General features: G+C 47.7%; 1 protein-coding gene across 7 annotated transcripts in view; it reads left to right on the top strand.

The window, feature by feature from the left end:
* The first annotated feature begins 13,323 nt into the window (after nt 1-13,323).
* DDX11 (DEAD/H-box helicase 11) overlaps nt 13,324-27,459 on the top strand; it is a 29,833-nt gene continuing 15,697 nt past the window's right edge. The window contains exons 1-7 of one of the 7 annotated variants that reach the window (XM_032254697.1): nt 13,671-13,815; nt 15,575-15,667; nt 17,907-18,054; nt 23,253-23,501; nt 23,863-23,949; nt 24,247-24,404; nt 27,196-27,241. In XM_032254697.1, the coding sequence (XP_032110588.1) occupies nt 15,639-15,667; nt 17,907-18,054; nt 23,253-23,501; nt 23,863-23,949; nt 24,247-24,404; nt 27,196-27,241 (717 nt within the window). In that variant the 5' untranslated portion in view covers nt 13,671-13,815; nt 15,575-15,638. Of the gene's footprint in view, nt 13,458-13,670; nt 13,816-15,574; nt 15,668-17,904; nt 18,055-23,252; nt 23,502-23,862; nt 23,950-24,246; nt 24,405-27,195; nt 27,242-27,459 lie in introns of those variants that run through there. The other 6 variants (XM_032254693.1, XM_032254692.1, XM_032254698.1 and 3 more) reach the window with 6 other exon arrangements.

Below are 27,459 nucleotides of genomic sequence, written 5' to 3'. Positions count from 1 at the left end.
TGTGTGTGTGTGTGTGTGTGTGTGTGTGTGTGTGTGTGTGTGTGTGTTCTCTTCTTAATAAAGCCAGCAATCATTGGACTAGACAGGGCCCACTCTAATCCACTGTGAGCTCCCCTTTCCTTAGTAACATCTGCAAAGACCCTATTTTCAAACAAGGTCACATTCCAGGTTCTGGATGGACATGAATTTTTTCAATCCAGTATGTCTGGGAACAGAGCAGCCAAGGGCAGAAGAAATCAACCTGAGGATGAGGGTTGGATGCAGAGTTTTGAGAGAAGAGTGATCAGAACTAGGGTCTAAGCCACATTGTTCTGCTTTCTTGGGGGAGAATTTTCCCTTTTTCCTTCTGCCCTTTAGCCAGGGCTGCAGCCACCTCCTCTGTCATAGCTGGCTTTTAAAAGCCAAATGGATGCCACAACCTTCTAACGCATCTAGATCTGCAGCTAAAATATTCCAAAAATTCCAGCAAGGGTAAAATAATCTCAGGCCCAGATTTGCCACCAGTGCCCTCTTCTGGGCAGCTTTATTTTTAGTGGTGTCATGAAACACTTGTTTAATTGTCAATATATGTATGTGTGCACTGTCACCAGAAAATATATTTATGTCTGTTGGTTACAGCCTAAAAAGTTTAAGAAACCATGGTTAGATGTTTTCCTGGTCAGGAAAGGCCAAACTAAAAAGGGCTCTGTGTGTGTGTGTGTGTGTGTGTGTGTGTGTGCAAGAGAGAGAGATGGGGGCTCCCATTCCACTAAGGAGGGGTGTGTGTGTGTTTGTGTGTGTGAAACAGAGAGAGATGGGGGCTCCCATTCTACTAAGGAGATGACAGAGGCTGTGCAGGTGTTTTCTCTGTGATCTCCTCTCCTCCTACCAATCATGCCCAGAGGAGGGATCTCGAAGACTTGCCCCTGCCTCCCCAGACCCATCTCCACGCCCAGGGTGGCCTGGGCGAGGGCAGCAGAGCTCATATCTCTGCGGACAGGAGGCTGGGCTCACTGCAGGCCTCTGTGTCATTGTTCATCTTCGCTTCATAGGTCTCATTCTGAGGCCTCTCCTGACACACCGTGGCTATCTGGCATCGACAATATTCAAGATAAAGAAAATCATCAGGAACTGCCTACTCACCTCCCCTTCCCTCAGCAAGAAAGGCATCACACGTGCACATATACACACACGCACAAACACATGAACATGTGTACACACATAGGCACACACACACATGAACATGCTTGCAATTTCTGTGGCCTCATTTTCCTTTGATGGCTGATGAAGCCATGGAGCCAGGGAAGCATTAAGATTAGGGAGAGGGTTCCATGTGGGAGGATGTCTGCTGCAGATCCAAGGAGATCTGAATCCTGACCCCAATTCACTTACCCTTTGGCCCAAGTCACTTAGCCCACCCATGCCTCAGTTTCTCTTTCTATGAAATAGAAATGACATATGCCCTGCCTGACTCAGAGGCCTGTTGTGAGTCACAAAGAAAGCAACAGATGAGACGGCGCTTTGAGATTGGGAAGAGCCAGCCTTGACCGAAGGGTCTTGGGCTGTGCCAGAAAGGGTAAGGTAGGCCTGTGAGAAGGCTGCCCTCCCACCCCCAGCTGTAATAGCTGGGCCTTTGGGTGTTAGTTCGGCATAGCTGAGATGTCTGTGGCATCCTATTTTGATGGTGCCCTTGATACTGACACCAGCTCCCTGAAGTAAAGGCACAGAGAAGAAACTTCACTTAGGAGTGTTTCTTCTCCTGAGCAGAGGGCAGAGTCTGAGTCCCTACCGAGCCTGAATCCCTCCTGAACTCCAGACCCTCCCACAGCAGAACATGTCTTTCCCTATGAGTCAAGGTTCCTCTGCTCACTGGGTCCTATCTTCTTTAGCTCGGAGCCACGAGCTCTTCCTTTTCTTGTCTGTGCTCAGCCCAGTGCCTCCCTCCGTCTTTATCCTCAGACTCCAGAAGGCATCAGGGAAAGACCCCAGTCCAGCCTCTCGGAGCTGAGTGCTGGATCAGTGCCCTAGCTTTGAGCATCTCAGGCAGGGTAGAGGCAGTTCTTTCTCAGGGACGCCTGCAGATTCCCACCTGCCCTGCAGTGGGAAGGAAAGATGAGAGATGGGAGCTCCAGGTGGGCTGGGAGGGGAGGGAGATGGAGTGGGCTTTGGTGAGGCACAGGGGGATGAGCTTGAGATGCAGAGTGGTAGCAGGCAGGCAACAGCATTTCTGGGGACCACAGGGCCCAGGACGTGCTGGCCTGTTCTCAGTACAAGCAATGCCAGGGCCTGTGCTGCCCTTAGCCTTGAGGACAAGCCCCGGGAATTGGAATGTGGGCTAATCTTTTCTTCACCAAAATAACGCTTGGTGCCCTGAATGTTGTTTGTACCAACTGCAGTGGGCAGAGAGGGAACCAATGAGCACTCACTGTGTGTTGTGCACTGTGGGGTGCTTTGCGTTTTGTTTCATGGAGAGATGTACTTCTGGGGAGAGGGAAACCCCTGAGAATCCCCTGTCTCCTCTAAACCCTCCCATCCCAGGTCCTCTAAAAATCTCTCTCCCCTTAGGTCACAGAGAACAAAGCTTCACAGGAAAATGCCCTTAGAAGGAGGAGATTTAATTTGCCCTGAGATGCTAAAGATGGCCATGGGGCCCTCCTTAAGCAGAGGCTTTCAGGAGACCAACGAGGAAGAAGGCAGTACAGGGACCCAGCATGTCCTCAACCTTGGCTAAATAAATCTGTAATAAATTGAGACATGTCACAGTCACTTTTTTGGTTAACAAGGTCAACTGAGCCACAAGCACCAAAGTCCGCCTGAAGAACTTGCGTCTGTCTATGAACCACATGTGAGTCACTGTGACTATGGAACTGGGGGCTAAAGCTTATTCCAGTTGTTTGTCTCCAGTTTGTCAATGAGGTCACTTCACAGTAGACTCTCCCACCTTTGCTCTCATGGGATAGAAAACTTTGGATTAGGACAAAGGAGGTGGATTTGATCTTGGAAGATACCTTAGGCTTCTTGTCTCTTTTCTCTCTAGGAAACTGTTGGGTGTCAGTATTTATAGTGGGGGTAAGCCCGAGTGACAGGAACAGCTCTGCAAGTATCTCCTTGAGTTTCAGGAAAGGTCTCACTGACACATGGAGAGAGTACGGCCGCAGAGCAGCATCAGGTTCAGTTTTCAATTCCCTTTTCCACTTCCACACGTGTTGGGTGAAATTCACAGGGTTGCCACACTCATGTGAGCATATCTGGATTACAGATGAGAACATAAGAAGGTGGGCTGTGGGTTACATACAGCGGAGTGCTGCTGACTGCAGGTCCGTCATGTAAGAAGGGACATCAGATTGCCATAGAGCACGTTATGTTATTGTTGGAATAACTGGAGTCCATTGTAATTTATTTTTTAAAATGGTTCTGAGGCTTCGTCCTGTCTACCACATAGTAGCTGAAGGGTACCCCGTTTTCCCTGACTTTTTCTGTCCTAACCGAGAAAGACAGGGTGCCTCTATTGTTCTGTGACCCCACCAGCTGCACATTTTGCCCCGCAGACTGGAACCCAGGCAAGGATTTGAACATTCCCAGACACCTATAAAGGTGTTTAGGTTGTTGCCCCAAACACTGAAAGGAACTGGCCAGGCCATGAGCCGAATGCCTTAATCTCTCATCAGCTCCATTCCCTGATCCCTGTGCTGCAGACCTCACTAGGTAGAGCACCCCCTTCCCTAACTACCTATCTGGAGGATATGGTGAAACTCAGTTTCCACCTAAGTTCTCATAATAAAAGCTTTGAACCAGTCACCCTGGCATCCAGTGCTTCTTTCTTTGGGATTCCAACTGTCCCCATCTTGGGATGGATTGGGGTACTTCCTTGTGGGAACTCCCCTGATGCCAGATGCCACTGTTGGAGCGTCTCCAGCTGTGAATCTGCTGGGAAAGAATGCAGGCATTACTGGCTTGTTCTTTATGCTCCTTCAAAGGTCAGAGCTCAATCTCCTTACACTTGATTTCTCATCTACAAAATGGTATTTATAACACCTCTGTGGAACTGTCCTCCAATATCCTTCTTCCTTTTTAAAAAACCATGCATTTGGCTGCCTGGAATGGAGAAAATGTTTTCCACCCTCCCTTGCAGCTCAGTGAGGCCACGTAACTAAGTTCTGACCAAGCAGTGGAAGGCAGAGTCCCACATGGCACTTTCAAGAAGTGTTCTTAAAGAGCATCCATTTCTGTCCTGCCTGTCTTCTTCGTGACTAGAATGTAAACACGATGCCTGGGGCTAAACGGTGATCTTAAACCATCAGGAGGAAGTGATACATTAAAAGGTGGAAGAGCCAAAAGATAGAAAGAACCTAGATCACTTATGCTAGCAGAGATGTTCATCATTTTGGACAGTTTACCTTAAGACTTTGTTCACAAGGGGCAAGGGAGTGTGAGTTTTCTATCACAGGCAAACCCAATCCTGATGGACCCAATCTATCAACATTGCTGTGAGGATTTAAGGAGATAATATATAGTGCTTAGCAGTTTTTCTGGCATGAAGTCAGAGGGCAACTTTTTTGTTTCTCAAAAGTAATGAAATATTAAGGCTACTGACATTTGGTTGCGAGAACACTGAAAGATGTGGAAAGCCCACAGAACCTGTTTCCACATTGGCCAGAATGAACTGACATTATATCTTGAAAGTTGGTCATAATCAGAATGTTTTTCACCGCTTCTAAATTTTATGTACTATTGGATAAAACTGGAACAGTACTAACTCCGTGTTAGAGAAAATCTTGTTTCCTTGAATATGGTTATTGCTTTTCTTGAGATTATAGATTATTCATTAAATACAGCCTCAGAAATACAGGACCTTCAGCAGAGATAAAATACACTGCCAACTCTGGGAATGGGCTAAGTGGCTTGATAAGAATAGCCTGACAGCACCTGCAGAAGGTCACACAACATTAACTGAGAAAAGAGTGATTGCCTGCCTGCCTGAGACTGCACATGCTTCGCAAGAATGCTTTGATCAGTCAGTACAGTGGTTCAGACTGGTATTCCCAGCACGTCAGGAGGCTGAGGTGAGAAGACTGCTTCAGCCCTGGAGGATGAGACCAGTTTGGGCAACACAGTGAGACCCTGCCTCTACAAAAACTAAAATAATAATAATAATAACAATAGCCAGGTATGGTGGTACATGCCTATCATCTTATCTACTCAGGAGAATCACTTGAGTGCAGGAGGTCAAGGCTGCATGGAGCCAAGATAACACCACTGCACTCCAGTCGGGGTGACAAAGTGAGACCCTGTGTCTAAAAAGAGAGAGAAAAAAGCTAAGGCTATTTTCAGGTTAGTTCAGGTTTCATAACAAAAACTTTTTGTGAAATGCTTCGATCACTGTTTGCACTTCTCCTAATTTCCCTTAAAGCCTCCCAGATCAGAGAGGTGGTCTTTGAAAATGAGTTCACAGCCTCCCTTGAGTTTTTGGTTTTCTGAATATAGCTAACATTCCCTTTCACCAACATTTGTCTCTAGTCTTTCGGCTTGCCAGCAACAGGTGGCCTAGATCTGGGTTTGGTAAGCCCAGCCAGAAGCCATGTGCTCAGGGCTGTTTGCACCCTCTCAGCTCCCAACAGACAAAGCAATTGATCACAGCATCATACCAGGGAGGACTTCCTGGTTCCCAAGAAGTGGAACAATTGATGATGGCAGCAGGTCAGTGCTCGCTCACTCACATTATCAGAGGTTAGCAGCAAATGCTCCGTGGCACTGGCTACTCATGGTTAAAGGGAGCTACAGATGACAGCCCCGAAGTCTGCCAAAGAGAGGCTGCCAAAACTCTTTCTGCTTCAGGGAAATGTCTCCTTTCCCCCAAATCAGTGCTGATTGACTGCTTTTGCTTTTAGTTGATGAAAGAAAACTAGCTTTTCGGATGAGCTGGTGAGTTCTAAAACCAGGTAAGTCTACTGGGGTGCAAAGCAGCGGTCTACTTTCTTTACCGTTTGGGCCTTTGGACCATTTGTGGTACTACGGGTAGGAGAAGTGACTCATAGTGACTACACACCAGTCTATTCAGTCTGTTCCTTTATGAAAGCTGGGGTTTGAAAAGTGCTTCATTTGTTTTGGTCGTGTTTTGTTTGTGTGTCACCAGGGGAGGCTTTTCATCAGTCCCCTCTCAGAGCCTGCTGTGGTTCATATTGGCTGACTGGTCAGCCTACAGTGATAACCCTGTGACAAAAAAGATAATCTACTGCAATACAGTGTCGCCAACGTACGTGTTCGATGAGGAACACAGGTGGCCATTACATGGTTCTTTGAATTTAATGTTAGATGGCTTGAACAGTTCTATCTGAGATCAGGAAATTGGGGCCTCATACCTTATATTCGAGCTTTTATGTTGGTACATATTAAGCATGTTTCCCAGAAAGGATGCTGGCTGATGGTGCAAACAGGACCAAATCAGGTAAAACCTCTTCACTCTCCATCATCCGAGGAGGAACAGGAGCTAGGACACACTTGTCAACTATAAACCCTCCACAGGCAAATGGTGCTGAGGTGCTTGGCCCAATGCAGCCTCCTCTGGTGCCTAGGCAGGCTCCCAAGGAGGCCCCAGCTGCAGTACCAGCACAAACCCCTGAATAAACTACCTGCCCTTTGCATATTTGCAAAGAGATACTTTATGTATCTCTTCACTGTGAAGTTACAACAGATACTCTTTCTTAAGCCCTAGGAATTGGAGGATATGTGATTGAGGTATAGCATTCTGTATATGCCAGACGGCCCTATTCCATTTGTCATATATATTAAATGCTGAAGTCACTTTTGCTCCTGAGAAACAACATGTAAGAATCCAGGTAACATCCAAACGTGCCCTGTGCCTACAGGCACTGGTGATTCAGCCAGACAAAATAACTCAAGAACCATTCCTGCCGGAAGTCTACCACAGAGTGAGCAGCACTGTTTGGGAAGACAGGGAACTTGAACTAGCAGTCAAAGCTTAGCCTGTGCACACTGAATTTAAACAAGAAGCAGCCATTCCACATAAAAACAGCACTGCTTAAAAGGTAAAGAATTAGAAGGCATACAGGGGGATTACACAGGTTTCTAAAGCACAGACTTATTCAATCATTACAGTCTCAATACAATACCTCTATCTTGCAGTGAAGAAACCAAACACCAATTGGTATCAATTTATGCAAATTTGAGAGCTATTAATGATATTGTTCAAGACACCCACCCAATAGCGGCTAACCCATATACCCTATTGACAGGTCTCACGGGGGATTATGGCTCGTTCTCGGCATAGGAATTAAAAGATGCTTTTGTTCTGTGGCTGCTAATTGAGGAGAAAGCCCAGTTGCTTTTGCACTTGAATGGCAAGATTTGGAGACTAGGGCAAACTTCCAAAACAGCTAGGCTGTACTGCTCCAAAGATTTAAATATTCCTCTACCATTTTTGAAAAAAATCTTACAATTTGAGAAACTTGCAATTAAACGGGGAATACTATTACAGTGCATGGATAATTTGCTCATTGCTAGCCCCACTTATGAAGACCCTGTATACCAGTTTTTTATTTGAGACAGGGTCTCACTCTGCCACCCATGCTAGAGTACAGTGGTGTCATCATGGATCACTGCAGCCTTGCCCTCCTAGGCTCAAGCAAGCTTCCCACCTTAGCCTCCCAAGTAGCTGGGACTGTATATGTGTACCACAGCACATGGCTAATTTTTAAAATTTGTTGTAGAGATGGAGTCTCACAATGCTGTCCAGGCTGGTCTTGAACTTTTGTGCTTAAGTGATCCTTCAACTGTGGCCTCCCAAAGTGTCTGGATTACAGGTGTGAGCCACCGCACCCGGCCAGTACTAGTTTAAAACAGCCTGGTGGAATCGGAACATAAAGTATCTCTTTGCAAATATGCAAAGGGCAGGTAGTCTATTCAGGGGTTTGCCTGCAATAAGATAGACAGTCTGATACCTGACAGGTAACAAGCAATAGCAACTATGAAGGCTCTCAAAAATCAGTCAGCTGAAAAGATTCTTAGGTATGGCTGGCTTTTGTCACATCTGATCCCTAATTTTGGTCTTATAGTAAAGCACTTATCTGAGGCATTTAAAAAGTCAGAGTCAGAACCTTTGTATTGGGCTGTGGAGTGCCAACAGTGACTCAATAACATTAAAGAAAAACTAAGAAAATTCTTTACGGGCCCCCAAGATGTTTACCCTAAACAGTTCTGTTGAATTTCACCCTGATCATGTACACTGATGACTTATCTTCACAGGCATGGAACAAGAGACAGAAGTCATCTCTCTTTTCACCTGAGACAAATGCGTATCTGATTGCTTCCCCTGCCCTGTTTGTAATCTTATGTAAAAATGCAGATTCACTGAGCTAGATGAACGCTTAAGTGACTGTTCCCCTCCCCTGTCTTACATGTGAAGGCTAATCAAAGACTCAAAAGAATGCAACTGCTTGCCTTTGATTTACTTACACACAAGCTGTCGAAAGCTTGGAGGTGGGAATTTACAAAAGATGATTCCAGGTCAGTTTGTTACCTGCTTCCAACCTGGGCGGTTTAGAGAGGGCAAGGAAGTAATACCCTTCGGGATCTTGGGATGTGGACCAGTAAAATCCTCAGAGGGTGCTTGAACTCTTAGTTTTAAGTTTAGAATTAATGGACAGAGTACTTAAATATACATTTCTCCAAAGAAGATGTACAAATGGCTCACAGACCCATAAAAATGTTGCATTGCACCCTATAACATCTGTGTTTGTTTTCTCATAAAAACAGTGTTTTAACGGTTGTCTGGTAAATTGACACCTGTAGAATAGAAGGTACACTAGGTTTTTTACCCTATTGCTTCAAACTCCGTCCCACACACGCACACTCCCAGGGGACGAATCTTCCCATTTAAGTAGCACCATTGGAGGAACAGAAAGTAACAGCACGTGAATTTAGTCGAGGTCTGGGTCTAATAAAGTTAGACTTCTAATAAACTTAGATTTCATGCTGTAGACAAGTTACAAGTCACTGAAACATTTTTAAACAGAGGAGTGGATTTGTAAATGCAATGTCTTGGAAATATTAATCAGGAAGCAGTGTGAAGGATGGTTTGATGGGGAGAGACCAGAAGCAAGCTGCCAAGTTGGATTGTGCAGTAAACCAGACAATGCAGTAAGGGCTTGGACCTCAAGAGTGGCAATAGACATGGAGAGGACAAAGGCCATTCCCACCAGACTGTAAATCTGGATTGTGTCCCTCCAATCTCCCTTCACTTCTGTCCTGGAGGCTTATATTTAGTGAGCTGTACTCCTAACGTGAGACCCTGGGCTTTGTCTCAAGGGTAAAGGCAAAAGTTTCCTATGTGGACTACGTCTGCATTTATTATTAAACAGCCTTAGATGATGCCATTGATTGAATGAACTCAAAGACCTTCTTCATAAATTCCCCTCAAAACTCAGGGCTAGGAAGAAAAGTTCTTGTACTAATATAGAAATGTTTTCTATAACTGGACAGTGAAAGCTATAGAAACCCATCATGCATCCTTCTTTGTCTTCACTGCTAGTGATCTCAGAGCTAAATATTGTACATTGTTTTAGTTTTCTTTGGCCAGCATTTACAATTCTTTTGTTCTCATTCCTTCTTGCTGGTTTTAAGTACATGTTCTAATAAAGTCTGACTGCTTGCATCCACATTCCCCACTCCACCATTCAACTAGCTGAATGACCTTGGCATATAACTTAAGCCTTCTGAGTCTCTGCTTCTCATTAATAATAATAGGACCTATGTTCTAGAATTCTTATGAGATAAATGAGATAATCCTGCTAACAAAGGCCTTAGCAACCTTACATGTCATTGTGGAAGCTTAACCAATGGTAGTTATTACCAATATGAATTGGGTTTGGTTTCAGCATTCCTCTGCTTTTATAATAAATTTCCTTAGATCCTCTTTTAGAAAGAGAGCATGTAGGAGGTACAAGTTTGTTTTCAACAAGCAATTCTCGAGGGAACTAAGAGTGACAACTCAGTCACTCCTGCCATGACGGCAGCAAGCCCTTCATAAGGGATGTACCCCCACGGTCCAAACATCACTCACCAGATGTCACCTCCAACACTGGAAATCAGATTTCGACATGAGACTTAGTGGGACCAAACAAACCACATCCAAACTGTAGCAGCTGGGTATCGGGAGAAGTTCATGAAACGTGCCTGTGCTATAAGAGAAAACATCATTAGAGACCAGACCAGATTATTCCTGTCCCCAAGACCCCACGTGCCTCACTCTGGAACAGTACAAGATGCACCCTAAAAATATTTGCTTTCTCTCAACCCTAGTTTCTTAGATTATGATGTCTATCTCGATACACTTTAGCTCATTAAGCCACACCATAGTGGGTGTGGGACCTATTGTTTCTTCACATAATATAGGTTGAAATACTTAGTCAAACTAAATTTTCAGTGGTGTTTGAAAATGGGGGACTAGAACTCAGGAAGGGGGTAAAAGCCGGATATATGGATTTGCTCTCCTCTGGAAAACAACAAAAACACATTTGTGGTGGTCCTGGTGTAAAGAAACCTGAGCTGACAGTGTGTAAGAATATAGCTTGGACAGTTACACACAGTACACGATACTTGATAATGATTATAAATGACTGTTACTGGTTTGTGTTTACAATACCTTTATTGTTATTTTAGAGTGTACTCTTTCTAGTTTTGTTATGTTTTCGAGGCAGTCTCATTCTGTTGCCCAGGCTGGACTGCAGTGGCATCATCACAGCTCACTAAAGGGTTGAACTCCTGGACTCACACCATCCTCTCACCTCAGCCTAGCAAGCAGCTGGACAGCAGATGTACCATCACACCCAATTAATTATTTTTATTTTTTTGTAGAGGTAGGCTCTTGCTCTGTTGTCTAAGCTGGTCTTATGCCCCTGGCTATTGTGATCCTTTTGCCTTGTCCTCCCAAAGTGCAGAGATTACAGGTGTAAGCCACATGCCCAGCCACTGCTTTCTAAAAACAAAGCTTACTGAAAAGCAGATTCAGGCAAGATCCTTCAGGAGGTATCCCAGAAGAAAGCATTGTTATCATAAGTCGTGGCAGCTTCGTGCAAGTTACTGCCTCTGAAGACCTTCCAATGGGACAACATGTGGAAGAGAGTGGTATTGATGATCCTGACCCTGTGTAGGCCTGAACTAATGTGTGTGTTTGTGTCCTAATTTTTAACAGAAACATTTAAAAACTAAAACAAAGTTTAAAAAAAAAAAAAAAGCTTATGTAAGCTGTACAATTGTGTTTTAAATTGTTATTATGAGTCAAAAAGTTTAAAAAATTAAAGGGTTTATAAAGTGAAAAAGGTACAAAAACTAAGGTTAATTTATTGAAGAAAACAATATTTTAACAAATTTAACGTAGCCTAAGTGTCCACTGTTTATTATAAAGTCCACCGTAGTGTGCATTAATGTCCGAGGCTTTCACATGCACGCAACAGTCACTCCCTGACTCACCCAGAGCAACTTCCAGTCCTGCAAGCTCCATTCATGGTAAGTGCCTGTGTGTGGAAAAAACAACGCAAATGTGTTTTTCCTCTGCTCTCACACCACAACCACCATCAACATGGAAGACTTCTATCACCACATATAGGGGAATTTCTCCCCACACACCAAGCAAGCAAGCGGTTTTGGAGGGGACATCAGCTAGGTGTCCTCCAGTTCAATTTTGACACTGCCTGGAGATAGCATCAGATCCCACAGCTTGCGGGCTTAGTCTCCAAGATTCCTCTCCTTCCCACGATAGCAAGTTAAGGCCTCCAAAACATCTGACCCACCAGCTTCAAGTGGGGCTAGCAGTGAGTAAACCCTTCTTTGGGTTTGATTAATTTGCCAGAGTGCTCACATAGCTCAGGGAAACACTTGTTTACTGGTTTCTTTCAACGGGTATTTTACGTGATACAAATAAACAGCTAGATGAGGAGATACATAGGGTGAGTCTGGAGGGGTCCCTAGCCCAGGGTCTTCTGTGGGGTTGGGGTGTGCCACCATCCTGGCCCCGGGATGAGTTTGGTCAGCCTCCTATCAGCAGGTGAAAGGACAGCAGGAGAAAGTCAGAGAGAGAGAGTCTGTTTTCTGAGCCTAAAGTGTCCCAGCACTGTAACAAGACTATAATGAGGGCTATAGAAGTTATGAGCCAGGAACCTTGGACAGAGACAAATACTATAATGCTATGGTGCCCTTTAGAGGTATACCACTTTTATCTTTCAAACCATATGCTTACTGTAGCTTTTCTGTGTTGAGACCTTTAGAGACACAAGTACCATCATGTTGCAGTTATCTGCAGTATTCAGTATAGTCACATGCTGCACAGGTCTGTAGCTTAGAAAATGTAAACCAAAGAAAAATGACCAAGGTGAGTCCCGATCACTTTTCAGTAGGTTTATTTGCTGAGGTTGAGGACGTGCCCAGGAAAGAACACAGATCCACAGGAAACATTGTTTCATGCTTTTTCCAAAGAGGGTCTTGGGACCCCAATATTTAAAGGGAAAAGGCCAGGTATTGGGGAAAGAAGAAGATACATTTTTTAAAGGGACGGGCTCCTCTCCCCAAAAGCCTTTCCTTCAAGTCCCGGTAACTCTCCCTGACCCTGCTGGGAAGGCGCACCAGTTACCTGTCATTCCAGGAAAGCTCCTAGCATAAGATGCTCCCATTGATCATCTCCCAGAACCAGACTTTCCGAAAAGTTCTTAGGAAGCAGCTAGTCCAATCCCTCACTGAAAAAAAGAGAAGCAAAGTCCAGGGAGGCGAGGTGATGCGTTGTCCTCCTAATTAGCAGGTGAGCTGCTGGCAGGGCTGGGGTTTCTTCTTCTGGGCTCCCTGCAAGGACGTGCCTGGCACGGGGCAGAAATGATTTCATAAACTCGTCATCTAGACGGCCTTTCACTGACACCATTTCTCCACGTGGAGGAGCCGCTGGGGTGCGCAGGGCACGTGTCGTCCGTTTCAGAGGTAAAATAACCGAGCTGCAGACCTCCAGAGGCCGACTAGAGCCGGAACCAGAAGACAGGTTGCCCGTCACCGGGACAGCGCCCGTCCCTGGGAGTTACCACCGTCAAGCGCTTCGTACACCTGGCCCTAATCGGCGGGGATTAATCACACAACCCGCCGTTGGCGGAAAGCAGCGGGAGGAGGCACCGGGCCCTGGGGTTGAGGTCCAAGTTCCTGAGCACAGCCACCAGTCACCCGCCAGACCCAGCGCTTCTAGCACCAAAAACTCTCCAGCCTTGAGGCCGCTGCGCAAGCGCAAAGGCGGGGAGAGCGCGCAAACCACGCCCCTCCAGAGTCCAGCACCTTCTTGCTAGCGAGCGGTCCGGAGTGCGCGTGCGCAGCGGCGGGGGTGGGTCCGGCTGGTGTTCCCCGAGCAGAGCCGCAAGTTTCAAATTCAGCGGCGTTTGCCCTGATTCCCGGGACCTGGCTTCAGCGAAGCAATTCTGCCTGCGAAGAAGGTGAGTGCAGTGCTGCGTGGCGGCAGGGCTGAGGACCAGTAGCAGCGGGACACGGAAGGGCAAACTCTGGTGAAATCGCAAACCAAGAGTCCGTCCCAGCGCGGGACCCTTGTATGCAAAGGGGCGTGGCCAGTCCAGAGCGGGAAAAGGTCCCGGAAGTGGAGGGCGGGGCCAACGTGATTGACAGGCGGGAACCCCTGTGCGGAGACCGGACAGGCCCACGAAGGTGGTTCCTGCGGTGGAACTGGGCAGTGCGCAGGAGTCGGCCTGGAAAGCAGCTTTGCGTGTGAGCCTTACATTTGACCCAGCTGTGCTGAGGTTTTCATCGATTATCTTATTTAGATAAGACATGGCAACAGTGAGTGAGCACTCTGACCCACCTCTCTCTTAGGAATGCGGAACTGAGCCCCGGAGGTACTAACTTTAGCAAGGACACAGCTGGGATCCCAAACTTGGCTATCTCAGCCCAGAGCCTATAAAGTTAAGGCCAGCATGGTTCTAGCTTCCCCTAGGGCGGGAATCGAGGAGGGAGGAGCAAGGTCCAGTACAGAGGCCGGGGATGAGTGCGGTTGACCAGATGGTTGACGGAAGTGTCATGAAAGTGGACTTGAATGTTAATAAGCAGCTGGTTGGGCTTCACGCAGGGTGCGAGCTCAGGATGCAGATGGGAGGGGAGACAGGGCCAGAGCAAGGTAGGAATGTGAGTATTATGGGCTAGGCCATCCTCCAGCTGGAGCATCGCAGCACTGCAGCGTGTGGCTTAAAAGCAGGGCAGAAAAGCTTTTTTCTTGGGGCTGTGGTGCTTTCTAGGTATGTGAAGTTAAAGCATTTTAGGGCCATAGTTGTTTTGGCAGCTCTGGCTGCCGTGACAAAATACCATAAACTGGGTGGCTTTGACACAGAAATGTGTTTTCTCACAGCCCCAGAGGCTTGGGATGTCTAAAATCCATGTGGGGAGGACGCAAGTGAGCCTGTAGCAATAGTCTATACTCAGTAATGAGTGATAATTGCGGGCTGAAGAAAACGAACACTTTGAGAACTAATAGGTTCCTGAAGTGCTTTCACAACTCTTACCTCGTTTTATGAGCATGCGATTTCCTGTCCTGGTGTGTGCCTGTGTGGAGGTTGTCCACTACACAGCCAACCTGAAGAGGGCTGAACAAGTCACTGCAGATGTTTTTAATAGCGCTTAGTGAATCCGTTATTCTCAGATTTATCTAAACCTCTGTGATTTAGTCTGTGCTTCTTCTGGAATAACGAGATCCGTAATTACCGCTGTCTGGGAAGTGAAATAATATTTTTCTTCCATATTGTTTAGTGTTGTCATTCTAGAGTTTGGTAACCAAGTCTGTTTTTTATCCCACTTACCCCAGCGGGAGGAAAAGTGAGGAAATACAAAGTTACAGGTGGCTTGGGGGTCTGGCAGATGTTCAAATCCTGGGTTCAAGCACTTGCTGAGTGACCTCTGGGCAAGTCACTTAAGTTTACTGAGTCTCAGTTTCTTCCTTTATAAAATAGAGCTAATAAAAATACTGGCCACACAGGGTTGTTGTGGGGATGTGTGAAAACGGCTTGAAACCATTTAAGAACTGGCCCTTTAACTAGATAGGTATTCAAGTCATGGAACCTTCTTTACCCAGCCTCAGAACAGAAACCTTTACTTAGAGCCCCCATGTCTGACTGGCTACTCATTCATCAGATTTTTGTTGAATGCCTATGAGGTGTTGAAGCACCTGGTTCTGAGTCCTGGAGCCAGAGAAGAACAAAACAGACAAAGTTTCTCCATTTATGGAATTTATATTCTAGTGAGGAAGAATAAATAGGTTCAGATGGTGCTAAGAGCTATGAATAAATTAAATACAGAGTAATGTGATTTTTAAAAAGTGACTTAGAGCAAGCTAGGGGGTGAGGGGTGGGGGTGGTGTTTGACCACTATCCAGTGGCCAGACAGCCAGAGAGGCTTCTTTGAGGAGGTGAGCTGGGGCCTGGATATTGAGGACTCCTTCCCCAGGCCAGCGGGAGCAGCAAGTGCAAGGCCCGAGCTGAGTAGATGAGGCTGGCTGACCAGGGCTCTGTCTCGAGAGGAGCTGCTGGTCAGCTTTTCTCTTGTGATTCAGAACAAGGAGACATGAAGACTTTTTATTTGGCAGTGGGAGCTGAAGCTGAAAGATCCAGGGGCTGATGAGGCCACGTGCAAGCAAAAGTTTGGGGTAAGCAGAAACCAAGTGCATTGAGGGAGTGAGATCGAGGCTGTATCCAGCACCTGGCTGAGCAGGAGAGTGAACCCCCTGGGTGTGTGTTTGCTGGTGTTATTCTTGGAGCTGTCTTGAAGTCTGAGCTCCCTTGCAGCTCTAGTCTGCTTCTGTTTTTGGCTTTCCCAGATAGTCTCAATTCTTGTGCTGGTTATCTCTTGCAACCGGATGGCCTTCACCGAAGCACAGTCATTTGGATCTGGATTGGAATCCCTGGTTTTTCACTTTTTAGCTGTGACTTTGAGCAATCATTTAATTTCTATAAGCATCAATATCCAATAGCTGTATCCTTACAGTGTTGTACAGATTAAATGAGATAATGGTTAGAAGTAAAAGTGCTCGGTGCTGCAAAGTGTAACTAACACTCAGGCAAAAGTGTTCTTAGCAAGGCAATTTTCTTCTATAGAAGAGCACTTCCTGCACACAAGGCAGTCGCAAGGGAGAGCCCTCAGAACAAAGGAAGGCAGGAGTTTTTATCCTTAATGCAGATCTTGTTCCTGTCTCCTCCCCCTGTAGGCTGAGGTCAGACTGCACAATGTAGGCCAATTCCAATTGGCTATTGTTGACATCATCGAAGGAGGCAAAGGTGGGCTTTTACAGGAAGGACAGGTACATAAGTGATCAGAAATGCTTAGGTGTGTTTAGTCACAGCAGAGATAAGGAAGGCTGATGGATGAATAGGTAAGATTACTTTTTAGAATAGAACAAAGAACTGGAAACTAGAAACCGAAACCCTTTGATGAAGAACTATTCGTTTTTAACAACATAATAAAAGCAAAAGACCCTGTAGAGTGTTTATCACATAGCAGGTGTTCAAAATTTGTTAGGTACCTTTCTGCCCCTTTCCTTCATGTGTTAAAGTGTTTTCAGTACATACCCCCCTCTCAGGAGTGAATGAATTGTCATAGTGTTTTTAAATTACCCTTCTTGTAATAATTCCTCTACCTCTGTAGTCATGTTTTTCTTTTTTCATTTTCTCTCATCCCTAGAATGTCTAACAAAACAGCCAAATACACCTCTGTAAAGACATGTAAAATAATGCTAGTTCTATGAGTTCTCTCTTCTTATGCAAATCCATAAACTACCACCAATGGGCAGTCATTTTAATTGCCCCTAAACTATAACTAGGAGAGCATTATGGCAACTACCTTTCCCCTCGTAAATACAGTGACGCTATCACTAGTCTTAATGAGGCCAAAGTTATAAAGATGGGCTCTCAGTGTACTAATATTAATAAAAATGGGTTTTGGACCTATTAACATTTGTGCTTAGAACAGGCAGACCTGTCAAATAGCTTGGAGAAGTGACTTCCAAAGAGAGAAGTGTGGGAACCAGATTGGAAGAGTCAGGGCTCCAGATGGTGATTCAAGGAAGAAAGGAGAGGAAACACTATCTCAGACATAATTGGGTTCAGAAGAGGAGAAAAAGAAAAAAGACGATATCAACACGAGGCAGTTTTTCTTAGACTTTAGCCTAGCAAGGAAAGAGAAATGCTTGGTCTCAGCACTGGGAAGCCATTCCAGCCAGAGCTCTGTGGCTGTGAAGAGAGCTCTCCTGTCTGGAGCCAAACAGAAAGTTCATATGTCTGGAGGCCAGAAAAATTGTTAGGAGGTGGCTCTGGTTGAATCTGGAAATGGAGGCTAGGATTAACTAAGAAGCACACTAAAGACACCTGTGAGATAGGGACGTGTGTGTTAACTTGTGCCATCCAAGCAAGCTGTGCTCGTGATTCTCTGGCTGTGCATCATGATTTTCCAAGTCTTCACAATGGGTTAAAGCGAAGTAGCTTCGGCTTGTGAGTGTGCACTGGGAGAAGAAAGCTGCAAAAGTAATTAGAAGCAACACCCTTGATCCTAGGGGTGCATGTCTTTGAGAAGACAGCTCTAAGCCTTTCGTAGAGGCATTGGAAAGGTATCCGAGCAGCAGTGAAATGGCAGGGGAGATTCCGTTTAGGGGCTTTCCTGGTCTGCATTCTGTTAGAGCCATTAAATGTCGCCACATGGATTGCATGATTCTGGTATGGCCTCATGTGGACCTGCGAGGGATGGAGACATTATGGTCTCGCTTCCAAGAAAAATATACAACCTAGGAAAAATTTGGTGAAAAGTGTGGAGACTGCTCTTAGTTACTGCGAAGATTTCAAGCCTCTTCTTCCTGGATCGTGAGAGAGCTACTATATTTTATTTATTTTTCCTAGGTCCATGGCTAATGAAACGCAGAAGGTTGGTGGCATCCATTTTCCTTTTCCCTTCACGCCCTATTCCATCCAGAAAGACTTCATGGCAGAGCTGTACCGGGTTTTGGAGGCTGGCAAGATTGGGATATTTGAGAGTCCAACTGGCACTGTGAGTATGAAAAGTGAGAGACAGCCATGAAGACAACGTAAGGGCAGCCGTGCTAGCTTTTCCTGTTTGCCTGTCTAGAGATTTTCAGGGTTTGAAGTTGGGCAGAGTAGTCTCAGTTTATCTTTCCGGGTAGTAGTTACTGCCTCTCTTAAAGTCTCAAACATAGCTCCATGGTCTGAGAAAAATTAGGGTAAAGTCATCGGTGCCCTCCTATTACAGTAGATGAGACGGCTTTATTATCATCTCTTTTCCTTCCCTTTCCCCATCCTACAAATATAATTCCAGGTTTTAGTCTCTGCTGAGTCAACGTGTGTGTTATGATTATGTTTTGAACACAATTTTGTCTTGAACAATATGTCTTAATATTTTGTTTTTCTAGAGTTAATAATTGCTTTATTAAAGTTACTTAAGTTTTTAATATACCTATGCCAATTCCTCCCACGTCATCCAGTGGCCTCTCAATATGATTTTCCATCCAGAAAATTACTGTCTTAGTTGGCCAGAACTGCCATAACAAAATAGCAGAGACTGGGTAAGTTAACAGGAATTTATTTTCTCACCACTCTGGAGGCTGGAAAATTGAAGATCAAGGTTCTGGCAGGATTCTGGTTCTAGGGAAGGGGTCTCTTCCTGGCTTGCAGATGACTGCCTTCTTGCTGTGGAACAAGAAAAACAGATCGTTGGTGTCTCTTTCTCTTTCATGAAGACAAGGGCTCCTCCCTTATGACCTCCTTTACCCTTAAACACCTGATCTGTAGTACAGTCACATAGTGGGGTTAGGATTTCAACATATGATTGCTTGTAAAAATGGGCAGTCTCCCTGTGTGGCCCAGCTGGTCTCGAACTCCTAAGCTCAAGCAATCTTCCCCTCTCAGCCTCCCAAGCAGCTGGAGGCTGGCAAGATTCGAGATTACAGGTGCACACCACCACACCCAGCTTCTTTTGTTTCGTTTTTGTTCTCAACTTTTTTTAACATGCATTTTGGTGGGGACACAACTCATTCCACAGCAGTGACCAATTCCATTTTACCTTGGAGCCTTCCTGGAATCCTCCATCCTTTCCCTGTCATTTGAATTAGTTGCTCCTCAGACTGACTGACTTGACAGATTTCAGCATGAGTGTTGGTGGGGACAGACAGCCATACCCACAGCACAGCGGAGTATATGTCTGTTTGGAGGCTTTCTTCCAACATCCGGTGGTCCTGGGCTGCATGTGTATGCTAAAGAACAGGGCACAGAAAGGCTGAGTCTGCAGGGCAGGCTGGCTGTGGCTGCCAGGCTGGGCTGCTTTGTTGGGGGCCTCTAGTTGCCAGCACATCTGTGAGATTTTCCCTAGAGCCTTGGGTTTCTCCAGGGCAGGTGCCTCTGAGCTCTGGCCCAGCAGGGACAGAGGCTGAAGCCTGACAGCCAGTCTTCCTGGAAGTGGTCTTGGGAAGGGGCTCCAGGTGGAGAGTCCCCCTCAGTGCCTGCTTTCAGCCTGGCCCTCCTCCTCCTCTTCCATCTTTCTTCCTCAACTCTGCCTGTTGCCTCCAGAGCTCTCCTAGCTCAGCTTCCACAGAGAACCCACTTCCTGTCTTCTGCAAGGAGCAGGATCAGGGACTGCAACCTGGGGATCTAATTGTGTTTGAAAAGAATTTCAATCTGTCCCTTTGTTTTCAGTGGCCTGCCATGTTCCTACCAGTTCCCGAGTCTTTCTGAGAGTCAATGGGGGAGATCTTTGGGGACACGTGAGCTTGAGTGTCTCTGCCAAATCCTTTCCATTTCTCTGTTGTCTTTCCTTCTCTCCCGAAACATATTACTCCTTCCACTTTCCTTGTTTTGTGGGTGTAAGCCTTCATATTGCTTTGGCTAATTTTAGTGTGCTTTGGAAAAGAACTCAGATGAGTGCGTGTTCATTCCACCTTGTTTATTTTAATTTTAGAGACAGGGTGTCGCTCTGTTGCCCAGGGCAGAGTGCAGTGGTAAGATCATGATTCACTGCAGCCTCGACCTTCTGGCCTCAAGTGATCCTCCCACCTCAGCCTCCCGAGCAGCTGGCACTACAGGTGTGCAGCATCACACCTAGCTAATTTTTTAATTTGTAGAAATGAGATCTCGCAATGCTGCTCAGACTGGTCTTAAACTCATGGGCTCGAGCGATCCTCTGCCTTGGCCTCCCAAAGTGCTGGGATGATAGGTGTGAGCTCCTGCGCCTGATCCCTTTCACTTTGTTTTGCCTGACAACCCATCATCTCCCTTTCAAGTCTTTCCATCTCAGTTTTCTGCACTGAGGTTTCCACGTCCTCATCCTCTGCTCAGCCTTTAATTGTTGATGTTTCTCGTTCGCTAGCCTCATCTTCATGTGTGCACTCTCTATGAATGTACACTGTGACTTTATTACCTTTGACATTCTTCTGTCTTCTACATCATCCCCTGAATAGAGTGTTTTCTCCTGTCCCAGGTGTCCTGTGGCCCACAGGAGCAGCCACGCTGTGGGACACCAAGTGGGGTTTTTGTTACATGTTGTGCGTTCCATGCCTTTCCCTGTCTTGTATGCACAGGTGCCGCAGCTTAGCTGCCCGAGATGCTGTTTTTCCTTAAGTCATTTTTTAAGCTTCATACGAGTCTGTCAAGTTGAGTCACCATCACAACTTGGTGTGTGCTGTGCCTTGTGTAACACTCCAGTTCTGGAGTCCTCAAACCTGGATTCCATGCTTTGCAGGGATCTGTGATGCCCTCGAATTGCATGGCACATGCGGGCCTGTGAGCATTTCCTAGGGACACTGCACCTTTGTGTCCTCAGCTTTGAGCCCCATGCTTGCGACAGCCAGCAGGCATTCAGAGTGATGAATTTGCTTATCTTGGCATAAATCCTTTAACTGTGTTATCTGGGATGACACCCCAGGAAGGTGAGCCTTTGGTGACATTTTCCAGTCTCAAAGTTTTGTGGTCTTATTACAGGATAGAAAGCTATGGGCCTCAGTTATTCTTTTGTTATTGTGCCGGCGTATACCCACAGTTGTTTTTGAAAGATAACTTTGACCATACCCTCAGGAACTTCCTCAGCCCACTTTCAAATGGAGGGCACTGGCTTTGTAACCATGGTGTCTCCCAGTTCAGTGACAGCCAAAGCTGACTGCTCCCGGTGTCACAGGCAGCACCGAAGAACCGCCCTCTGGGTGCTGGTGGGGAGTTTTGCCTGAAACTCTTTGCCATTTAGTGTCTATCAAAAACTGAGGAAAATGGCACCTATGGGGCTTTTCTAAAAATATGGGATCCATCCATTTGTCAGCAATGTCATTCTGTCCTATCCCAGGGCCTTTCAAAATTCTAATGAAAACTAATAGACCCCATATCCCAGAATAATACTATTAATACTCTTATTATTACTTAAAGATAGCAAAAAATTAGCTAAGTCCAACTGCTCACTTGTTATTTGCCAGGCAGTCCTCTAGTCCAGAGGATTTGGTCTTATGTGTGTGTTAACTCATGTCCTGCTTGCACCAGCTGCTGTGTCATTCCCGTTTCTGAACTTGTGGAACCAGGCGCAGTGAGGCTAACCTGAGCCACAGAGCTGCAGGTGGGGGGTGCAGCTGGAACCCTGGCGCCTGGCTGTGGAGTTTGAAGCTCTGACTCCTATGCCATGCTGCTGCCCCAACCCTAGTCATATGAGGTATTTCACTCTGCCCTGGATACTCTGTGGTCCCCTCTGGGTGCCTGGAGCAGAAGGCACCGGCTCCTCCAGAGACTCCCCTGAGCCAAGTCCCTTGTGGACACCTGGGCCACCACCTGGTGGCGCTGGCTGCAGGATCCTCTCTGAAAGAACTGTATTGGTTCCCTGGGGCTGCCAGAGGAAAGCTTCACAAACTTGGGCTTAAACAATGGAAACTGATGTCCCACAGCGCTGGAGGCTGGAGTCCGAAGTCTGAGATCAAGGAGTCAGCAGGCTTGGTCCCTTCTTCTCGAGGGAAGGACCCCTTCGGGCCCCTTTCCTTGGCTTATAGGTGGCGTCTTGGATCTCATCACATTGCCTGCTTCTATGCATGTCTGCATCCACGTGTCCCCTTTCTAATAAGGATATTAGCCCTTTAGGCTGGGGCCCACCCTAGTAGTCTCAACTAATTACATTTGCAGTGGTCCTCTTTCCAGATAAGGCCACATTCTGAGACACGGGGTGTTAGGACTTCAGCACAGCAATTTGGTGGAATACAAATAAACCAGGCTTACGGAAAATTCTGGTCTTAAGAGTAGTGTTCTCCAGTCTGTATGCGGAGGCGCACACCTATAGTCCCCAGCCACTTGGGAGGCTGAGGCCAGAGAATCGTGTGAGCTCAGGAGTTCCAGACCAGCCTGGGCAACATGGCAAGACCGCCTCTCTAAAACAGACAAACAAGAAGAATGATGTCCTCCAGAGTGGTTAGTTTGCTTTTAAAAACAAAAACAAGGTCGGGCGTGGTGGCACACGCCTGTAATCCCAGCACTTTGGGAGGCCCAGGCGGGCGGATCACGAGGTCAAGGGATCAAGACCATCCTGGCCAACATGGTGAAAGCCCGTCTCTACTAAAAATACAAAAATTAGCTGGGCGTGGTGGCGCATGCCTGTAGTCCCAGTTACTTGGGAGGCTGAGGCAGGAGAATTGCTTCAACCTGAGAGGCGGAGGTTGCAGTGAGCCGAGATCCTGCCACTGCACTCCAGCCTGGCGCCTGGCAACACAGGGAGACTCTGTCTCAAAAATAAAATAAAATTGAATTAAAATTAAATAAAATAAAATAAATACAAAAACAAAAAACGTGAACACTGGCACTCGTGACTGATCATCCTGTATCTGCATGTGAGCTGCATGAAGGCTGAGCGGCCACTCGGGCTCTCTCTTGGCAAGTCCATGGAATTGCTTGCTTGACATTTTGGGACCTTAATTCTTTTAGGTTTTTTGGTCTGTTGTCTCACCTCCTTCTAATTATGTGCAGTATTTACGTATGAGCTGGACAATTAAAGAAGCTCTTTCCTGATTCTTGGGCCTAGTTTTCATTTCTTCCATTTTTCTGCTTTTCCTGGCTAGTCTAGTGCTAATTTCCTTCCTTTCCTTCCCTGGGCTGGTCTTACAGCATCCTCTCATATGTACAGCCAGACCTTCTTTCAAACTTTTATTAAAATGGGGAGAGGTCATTTGGAAGGCTTTGTTATTTTCCTATTCCTAAAGCTCATTTTTCTTCCTGCAGGGAAAGTCCTTAAGTCTTATTTGTGGGGCCCTCTCCTGGCTCCGTGACTTTGAGCAGAAGAAGCGTGAAGAAGAGGCACGGCTCCTTGAAACTGGAACTGGCCCCTTACATCATGAGAAAGACGAATCCCCGTGTCTGTCATCTTCCTGCGAAGTGGCCTCAGGCACCCCGAGGCCTGCTGGAGAACCAGCCTGGGTGACTGAGTTTGTGCAGAAGAAAGAAGAGAGGGACCTGGTGGAACGATTAAAGGTGAGACCTGGGGTAACCAGAAGTGGGAGTGATGGAGGAAACAGGCTTCAGCCATTGTTTTGGGGTGATTCCGAGACTCGGGTAGTGCAACATGGTTCAGTCGCTGTAATGCAGTTAAGGCACGGATCTGATGGAGAGCGTATGGCTTTGGGAGGAGCGGGCAGCTTTCCTCAGTGAACAGTGAGGCTGGGACTGCAGGGGTGAGGTCCGGGGAGGGGAAGCGGTAGCCCTTGAGTGTCGGCCAGGGAAGGAGAGCTGCCCCCAAGTGAGGAAGCGCCAGGCTGAGCGGCCCAGACTCCTTAAGAGAGGGCTGGTTTGGGGCTTCCTGGTGAGTTTCCTTCGTGTCTGCCTTCCCCTTTAGGCAGAGCAGGCCAGGAGGAGGCAGCGAGAAGAACACCTGCAGCAGCTGCAGCACAGGGCGCAGCTCAAGTATGCAGCCAAGCGCCTGGTGAGCCTCATCTCCTGAGGGGCGGGAACGTGTCCAGGCAGGGTCCCACTGCTTGGAGGCTCATGGTGCGTGGCCAGGGTGTCAGTCTCCCCTCCATGACCCTCGCTGGCTGTGTGCTCCCATGCAGGAGCTGGGCTGTGAGTGGCTGAGGCATGGATCCTAGGAGTAGACCCCTCTCCAGCCAGGCAGCCAGGCCCATGTGAATGGGCATGGTGTGCATTGTCCCCGGCACGTGGGGAGGTGGGTACTGGTGCTGAGACTTCTTCCTCTTTCCCCACGTCCACTACTCCTGTCCAGAGGCAGGAACAAGAAGAAACAGAGAATCTCCTCCGCCTCAGCAGGGAGATGCTGGAGACAGGCTCGGGGGCTGAGCGGCTGGAGCAGCTGGAGTCTGGGGAGGAGGAGCTGGTCCTTGCCGAATACGAGAGTGACGAGGAGAAAAAAGCAGGGAGCAGGTGAGACGGCGGTGACGCTACCCTGCCCTGCCTCAGGCCAGGGGACACCCTTGAAGACAGCTCTTTCCCTTGTGCCACAGGTGCCATGAAGCAAGAGGCATGGTGGCCTTTGCCCTCTGCTCTAAGCTGGGTTGTTCTTAGGGTCCATGAGTGCCAATGGCAGCGTTGACAGTCACCGGCCTGTCCTGTGTCCACTCAGCTGTCCTCATGGCCGCTCAGGCAGGGCAGGGACATGTGTGTCTGTGCTTTAGGCACAAGGAGGCTGCAGCCCCATGAGGGGAGACACCTTGGCGGAGGCCACAAGCCTCAACAGTGGAGCTGGGCTTGACTTCAGCAAACCTGATTCTAGATCTAGGCTCTGAGGCAGCTGACTGCACTGGGCACCTTGTCCAGGCCTGGGTGCCACCCATCAAGGCTGCCTTAGCCCAAGCTTTCCTTTTCCCCTAAGGCCTCTGTTGGTCCGGACTCGGGGTTTCCACTTGAGGAGCCATGAGCTGCGGGGTGACTCAGCCCTGAGTAGGCCACCCAGGCCATTTCTGGCCCACAGGATCCCTGGTGACAGTCCCGTTCCATTCACACTGGAACCTCACCACCACCCCTGCGTGTCTGCTCTGGGTGTGGCACTAGCCAGATGCTGTGGACATAGAAGGGAAGAAGACATGGAGGGGACAGTTAATAGACATGAAAACAAATAGCGCCTAGGTGAAATCAGCATGTTTGCCTACAAGGAAAACAAAACTGGGTCATATGGATGGTGTTGGGGGCTGCACCTGATGGTGGGTCCCATGTGTCCTGTGACACCCTGGCCACCACATCTGTTGGAGGGTAACTGCAAGACCACAGACCCTCCGTGGATGTTCTGAAGGTTCATCCCTGGCCATCACAGTCTGTCTGCAGGGCTCCTTCTGATGCCACTTCCAGCTGCCCTCCCCCAGAAGCCAATTTCCCTGCTGCCCTGACCTTCCTCCAGCATTCCAGGCCTTCCTCTGTCCTGTCCGAGGATGTGCTCATGCAGCGTGCTCTGTCCAAACACCTTGGTAATGTCTTTCCCTCCTTTAAGGCCTGGCTCAGGCGTCGTCTCGATGGCCTTGGGTGTCAGCCGCTCTGTTTCGCTCACACGCCCGCTTGTGCTCCTGTGGTTGCCTCCTCTCCCTGGCTGAGCTTGACCTGCTTCAGGGCAGGAACCACGTCTTTGTAGTTTTATGTTCCCAGAACTGGCCCAGTGTTTGGCATAGAGGTGTGCTCAGTAAAATGAAATTGACCTGAATGAGCAAATGCTGGCTCGTTCCAGTCCGGTAATGTGATTCCAGGCTGCCCTTGGGAACCTTGACTTCTGCCCCTGCCCAGGGCAGAGACCACCACACTGCTTTATGCCTCACTGGCGAGAGGGGCTCATAAATGGTTTGTGCTCAATGAACCCTCTCTGCCTGCTTCCAAGATCCTGTTTCAGCTCCCCTTCTTCTTCCTCAGAGCCCGTGGGGACAAGGCAGAGAACTTGAATGGAGGTGGAGTGGTGAATATTAGAGGAACAAAGTGCTCCTTTGGGTCTGGGCAAGAGCCACGGATCCCTTAGATCAGCTTCTGGGGCTTCCCGTACCCTGACATTTCAAGAGATGTGTGAGCCTTGGAGGACCTGGGTTCTGAATGGAAAATTTTTGCTCTTCCTTTCTTCAGACGCCCAGCCTCTCACTGAGCTCCTGCTGGCTTTGTCCAGCATGCGACATAGGATAGAATCCAAGCTTCTAAGACAGAGCTGCCTGATTTTTAATGACCATGAAGCCAAGCCTGTAATAATAACTGCTCTTCTGATAGCCAAAGGCAATTGTGTTCTGCCTTTTTAGAAAGGAATTTCGAGGTGAACCAAAATGTTGTCTTTTTCATGCGTTGTTCCCATAGGTAACCTGCACCTGTCAGATGGTAGATGGTTTTGTGTTTTCTGAAGAGTGTAGGTCAGTAAAGCTGGCTCGGCTTCAGGCCATGGGATGCAGGGTTGGCCTCCCTGCCAACCCCCGGTGCTGACGGGCTCTTCCTTCCTGCATTGCTGGAAAGGGCAGACAGACTGAAAACAGAAGAGGTGTGACTGGTCATAAGTGACAGCATCTTCTGTTCACTCGGTTGGTCAGCCGTGGCTTCATCCAGGAGATGTGCATGGCGTTCCTGCCACATGCCAAGCTCTAGGTGAGGCCACAGGAATGCAGCAGAAACAAGGCCAACCTGGTCCTCCCTCGTGGACATCACAGTCTGAGGGGAGAGAGATGGAGGGGAAGCGATTTTGAATGAGATAGGTGTTAAGAGCAGGTGCCATGAATATGTGTCAGAGCAGCCAGACCTACCAGGGAAGGTCAAAGAAGGCTTCCTAGGGGAGGTGACTTCTGCTGTGATCTCAGAGTTGTCTGGAAGCTGGTGAGGGGAGATAACATTCCAGGTGCAGAACACCCAAAGGCCCAAGGTGACGAAGAGCAAATGTCCCCCCTGATGCCTCAGAGGGGTCCCACTTGCTGGAGGGAGGACAGAGAGAACAGCCTGCCATGACTCCTGAGGCTTCCAACTCAAGACTTGGGTTGGGAGTGCTGAGCCCCTTCTTCTTTCCACATTTCCCCATCCACAGACCTGAGTAGCCATGGGAAACTGGGGTTGACATTTGCCTGGGGGAGTTTCTGAGCAAGCAGCATCTGCTTCCTTGGTGAAACCCGTTGCTGGGGTGTCCAGGGCTCAAGACCAGCGCTCAGCAAATGCTCAGTGTTTTTCGCTGAGGGAAGACTGTTTTGTGTTTTCTCTGTCTCACACACAGAGTGGATGAGGATGAGGATGACCTGGAGGAAGAACATGTAACTAAGGTAACATGAGTGTCCTCTGCTGGTGCTATTGGGGCCTGTGGACTGGGCTCTGCACCCCTGGGGAGGAGGCTGGAGTCACTTGGCTGCTTCTCACCCTCCTGCCTGCAAAGGAGGAGCTTCCAGCACTTGGACTCTGTGGCGTCCCAGATGCAACCCTGGAGACCTCTCCTAGGTTCGAGGCCTGGGGAGACCTCTCCTGGGTTAGGGGCCTGGGGAGA

This window comes from Sapajus apella, unplaced genomic scaffold, assembly GCF_009761245.1.
Source record: "Sapajus apella isolate SASKATOON/1434 unplaced genomic scaffold, GSC_monkey_1.0 scaffold86, whole genome shotgun sequence".
NCBI lineage: Eukaryota > Metazoa > Chordata > Mammalia > Primates > Cebidae > Sapajus > Sapajus apella.
The sequence above is the reverse complement of the archived record's forward strand: the minus strand, read 5'-3'. Positions and strand labels throughout refer to the sequence as shown.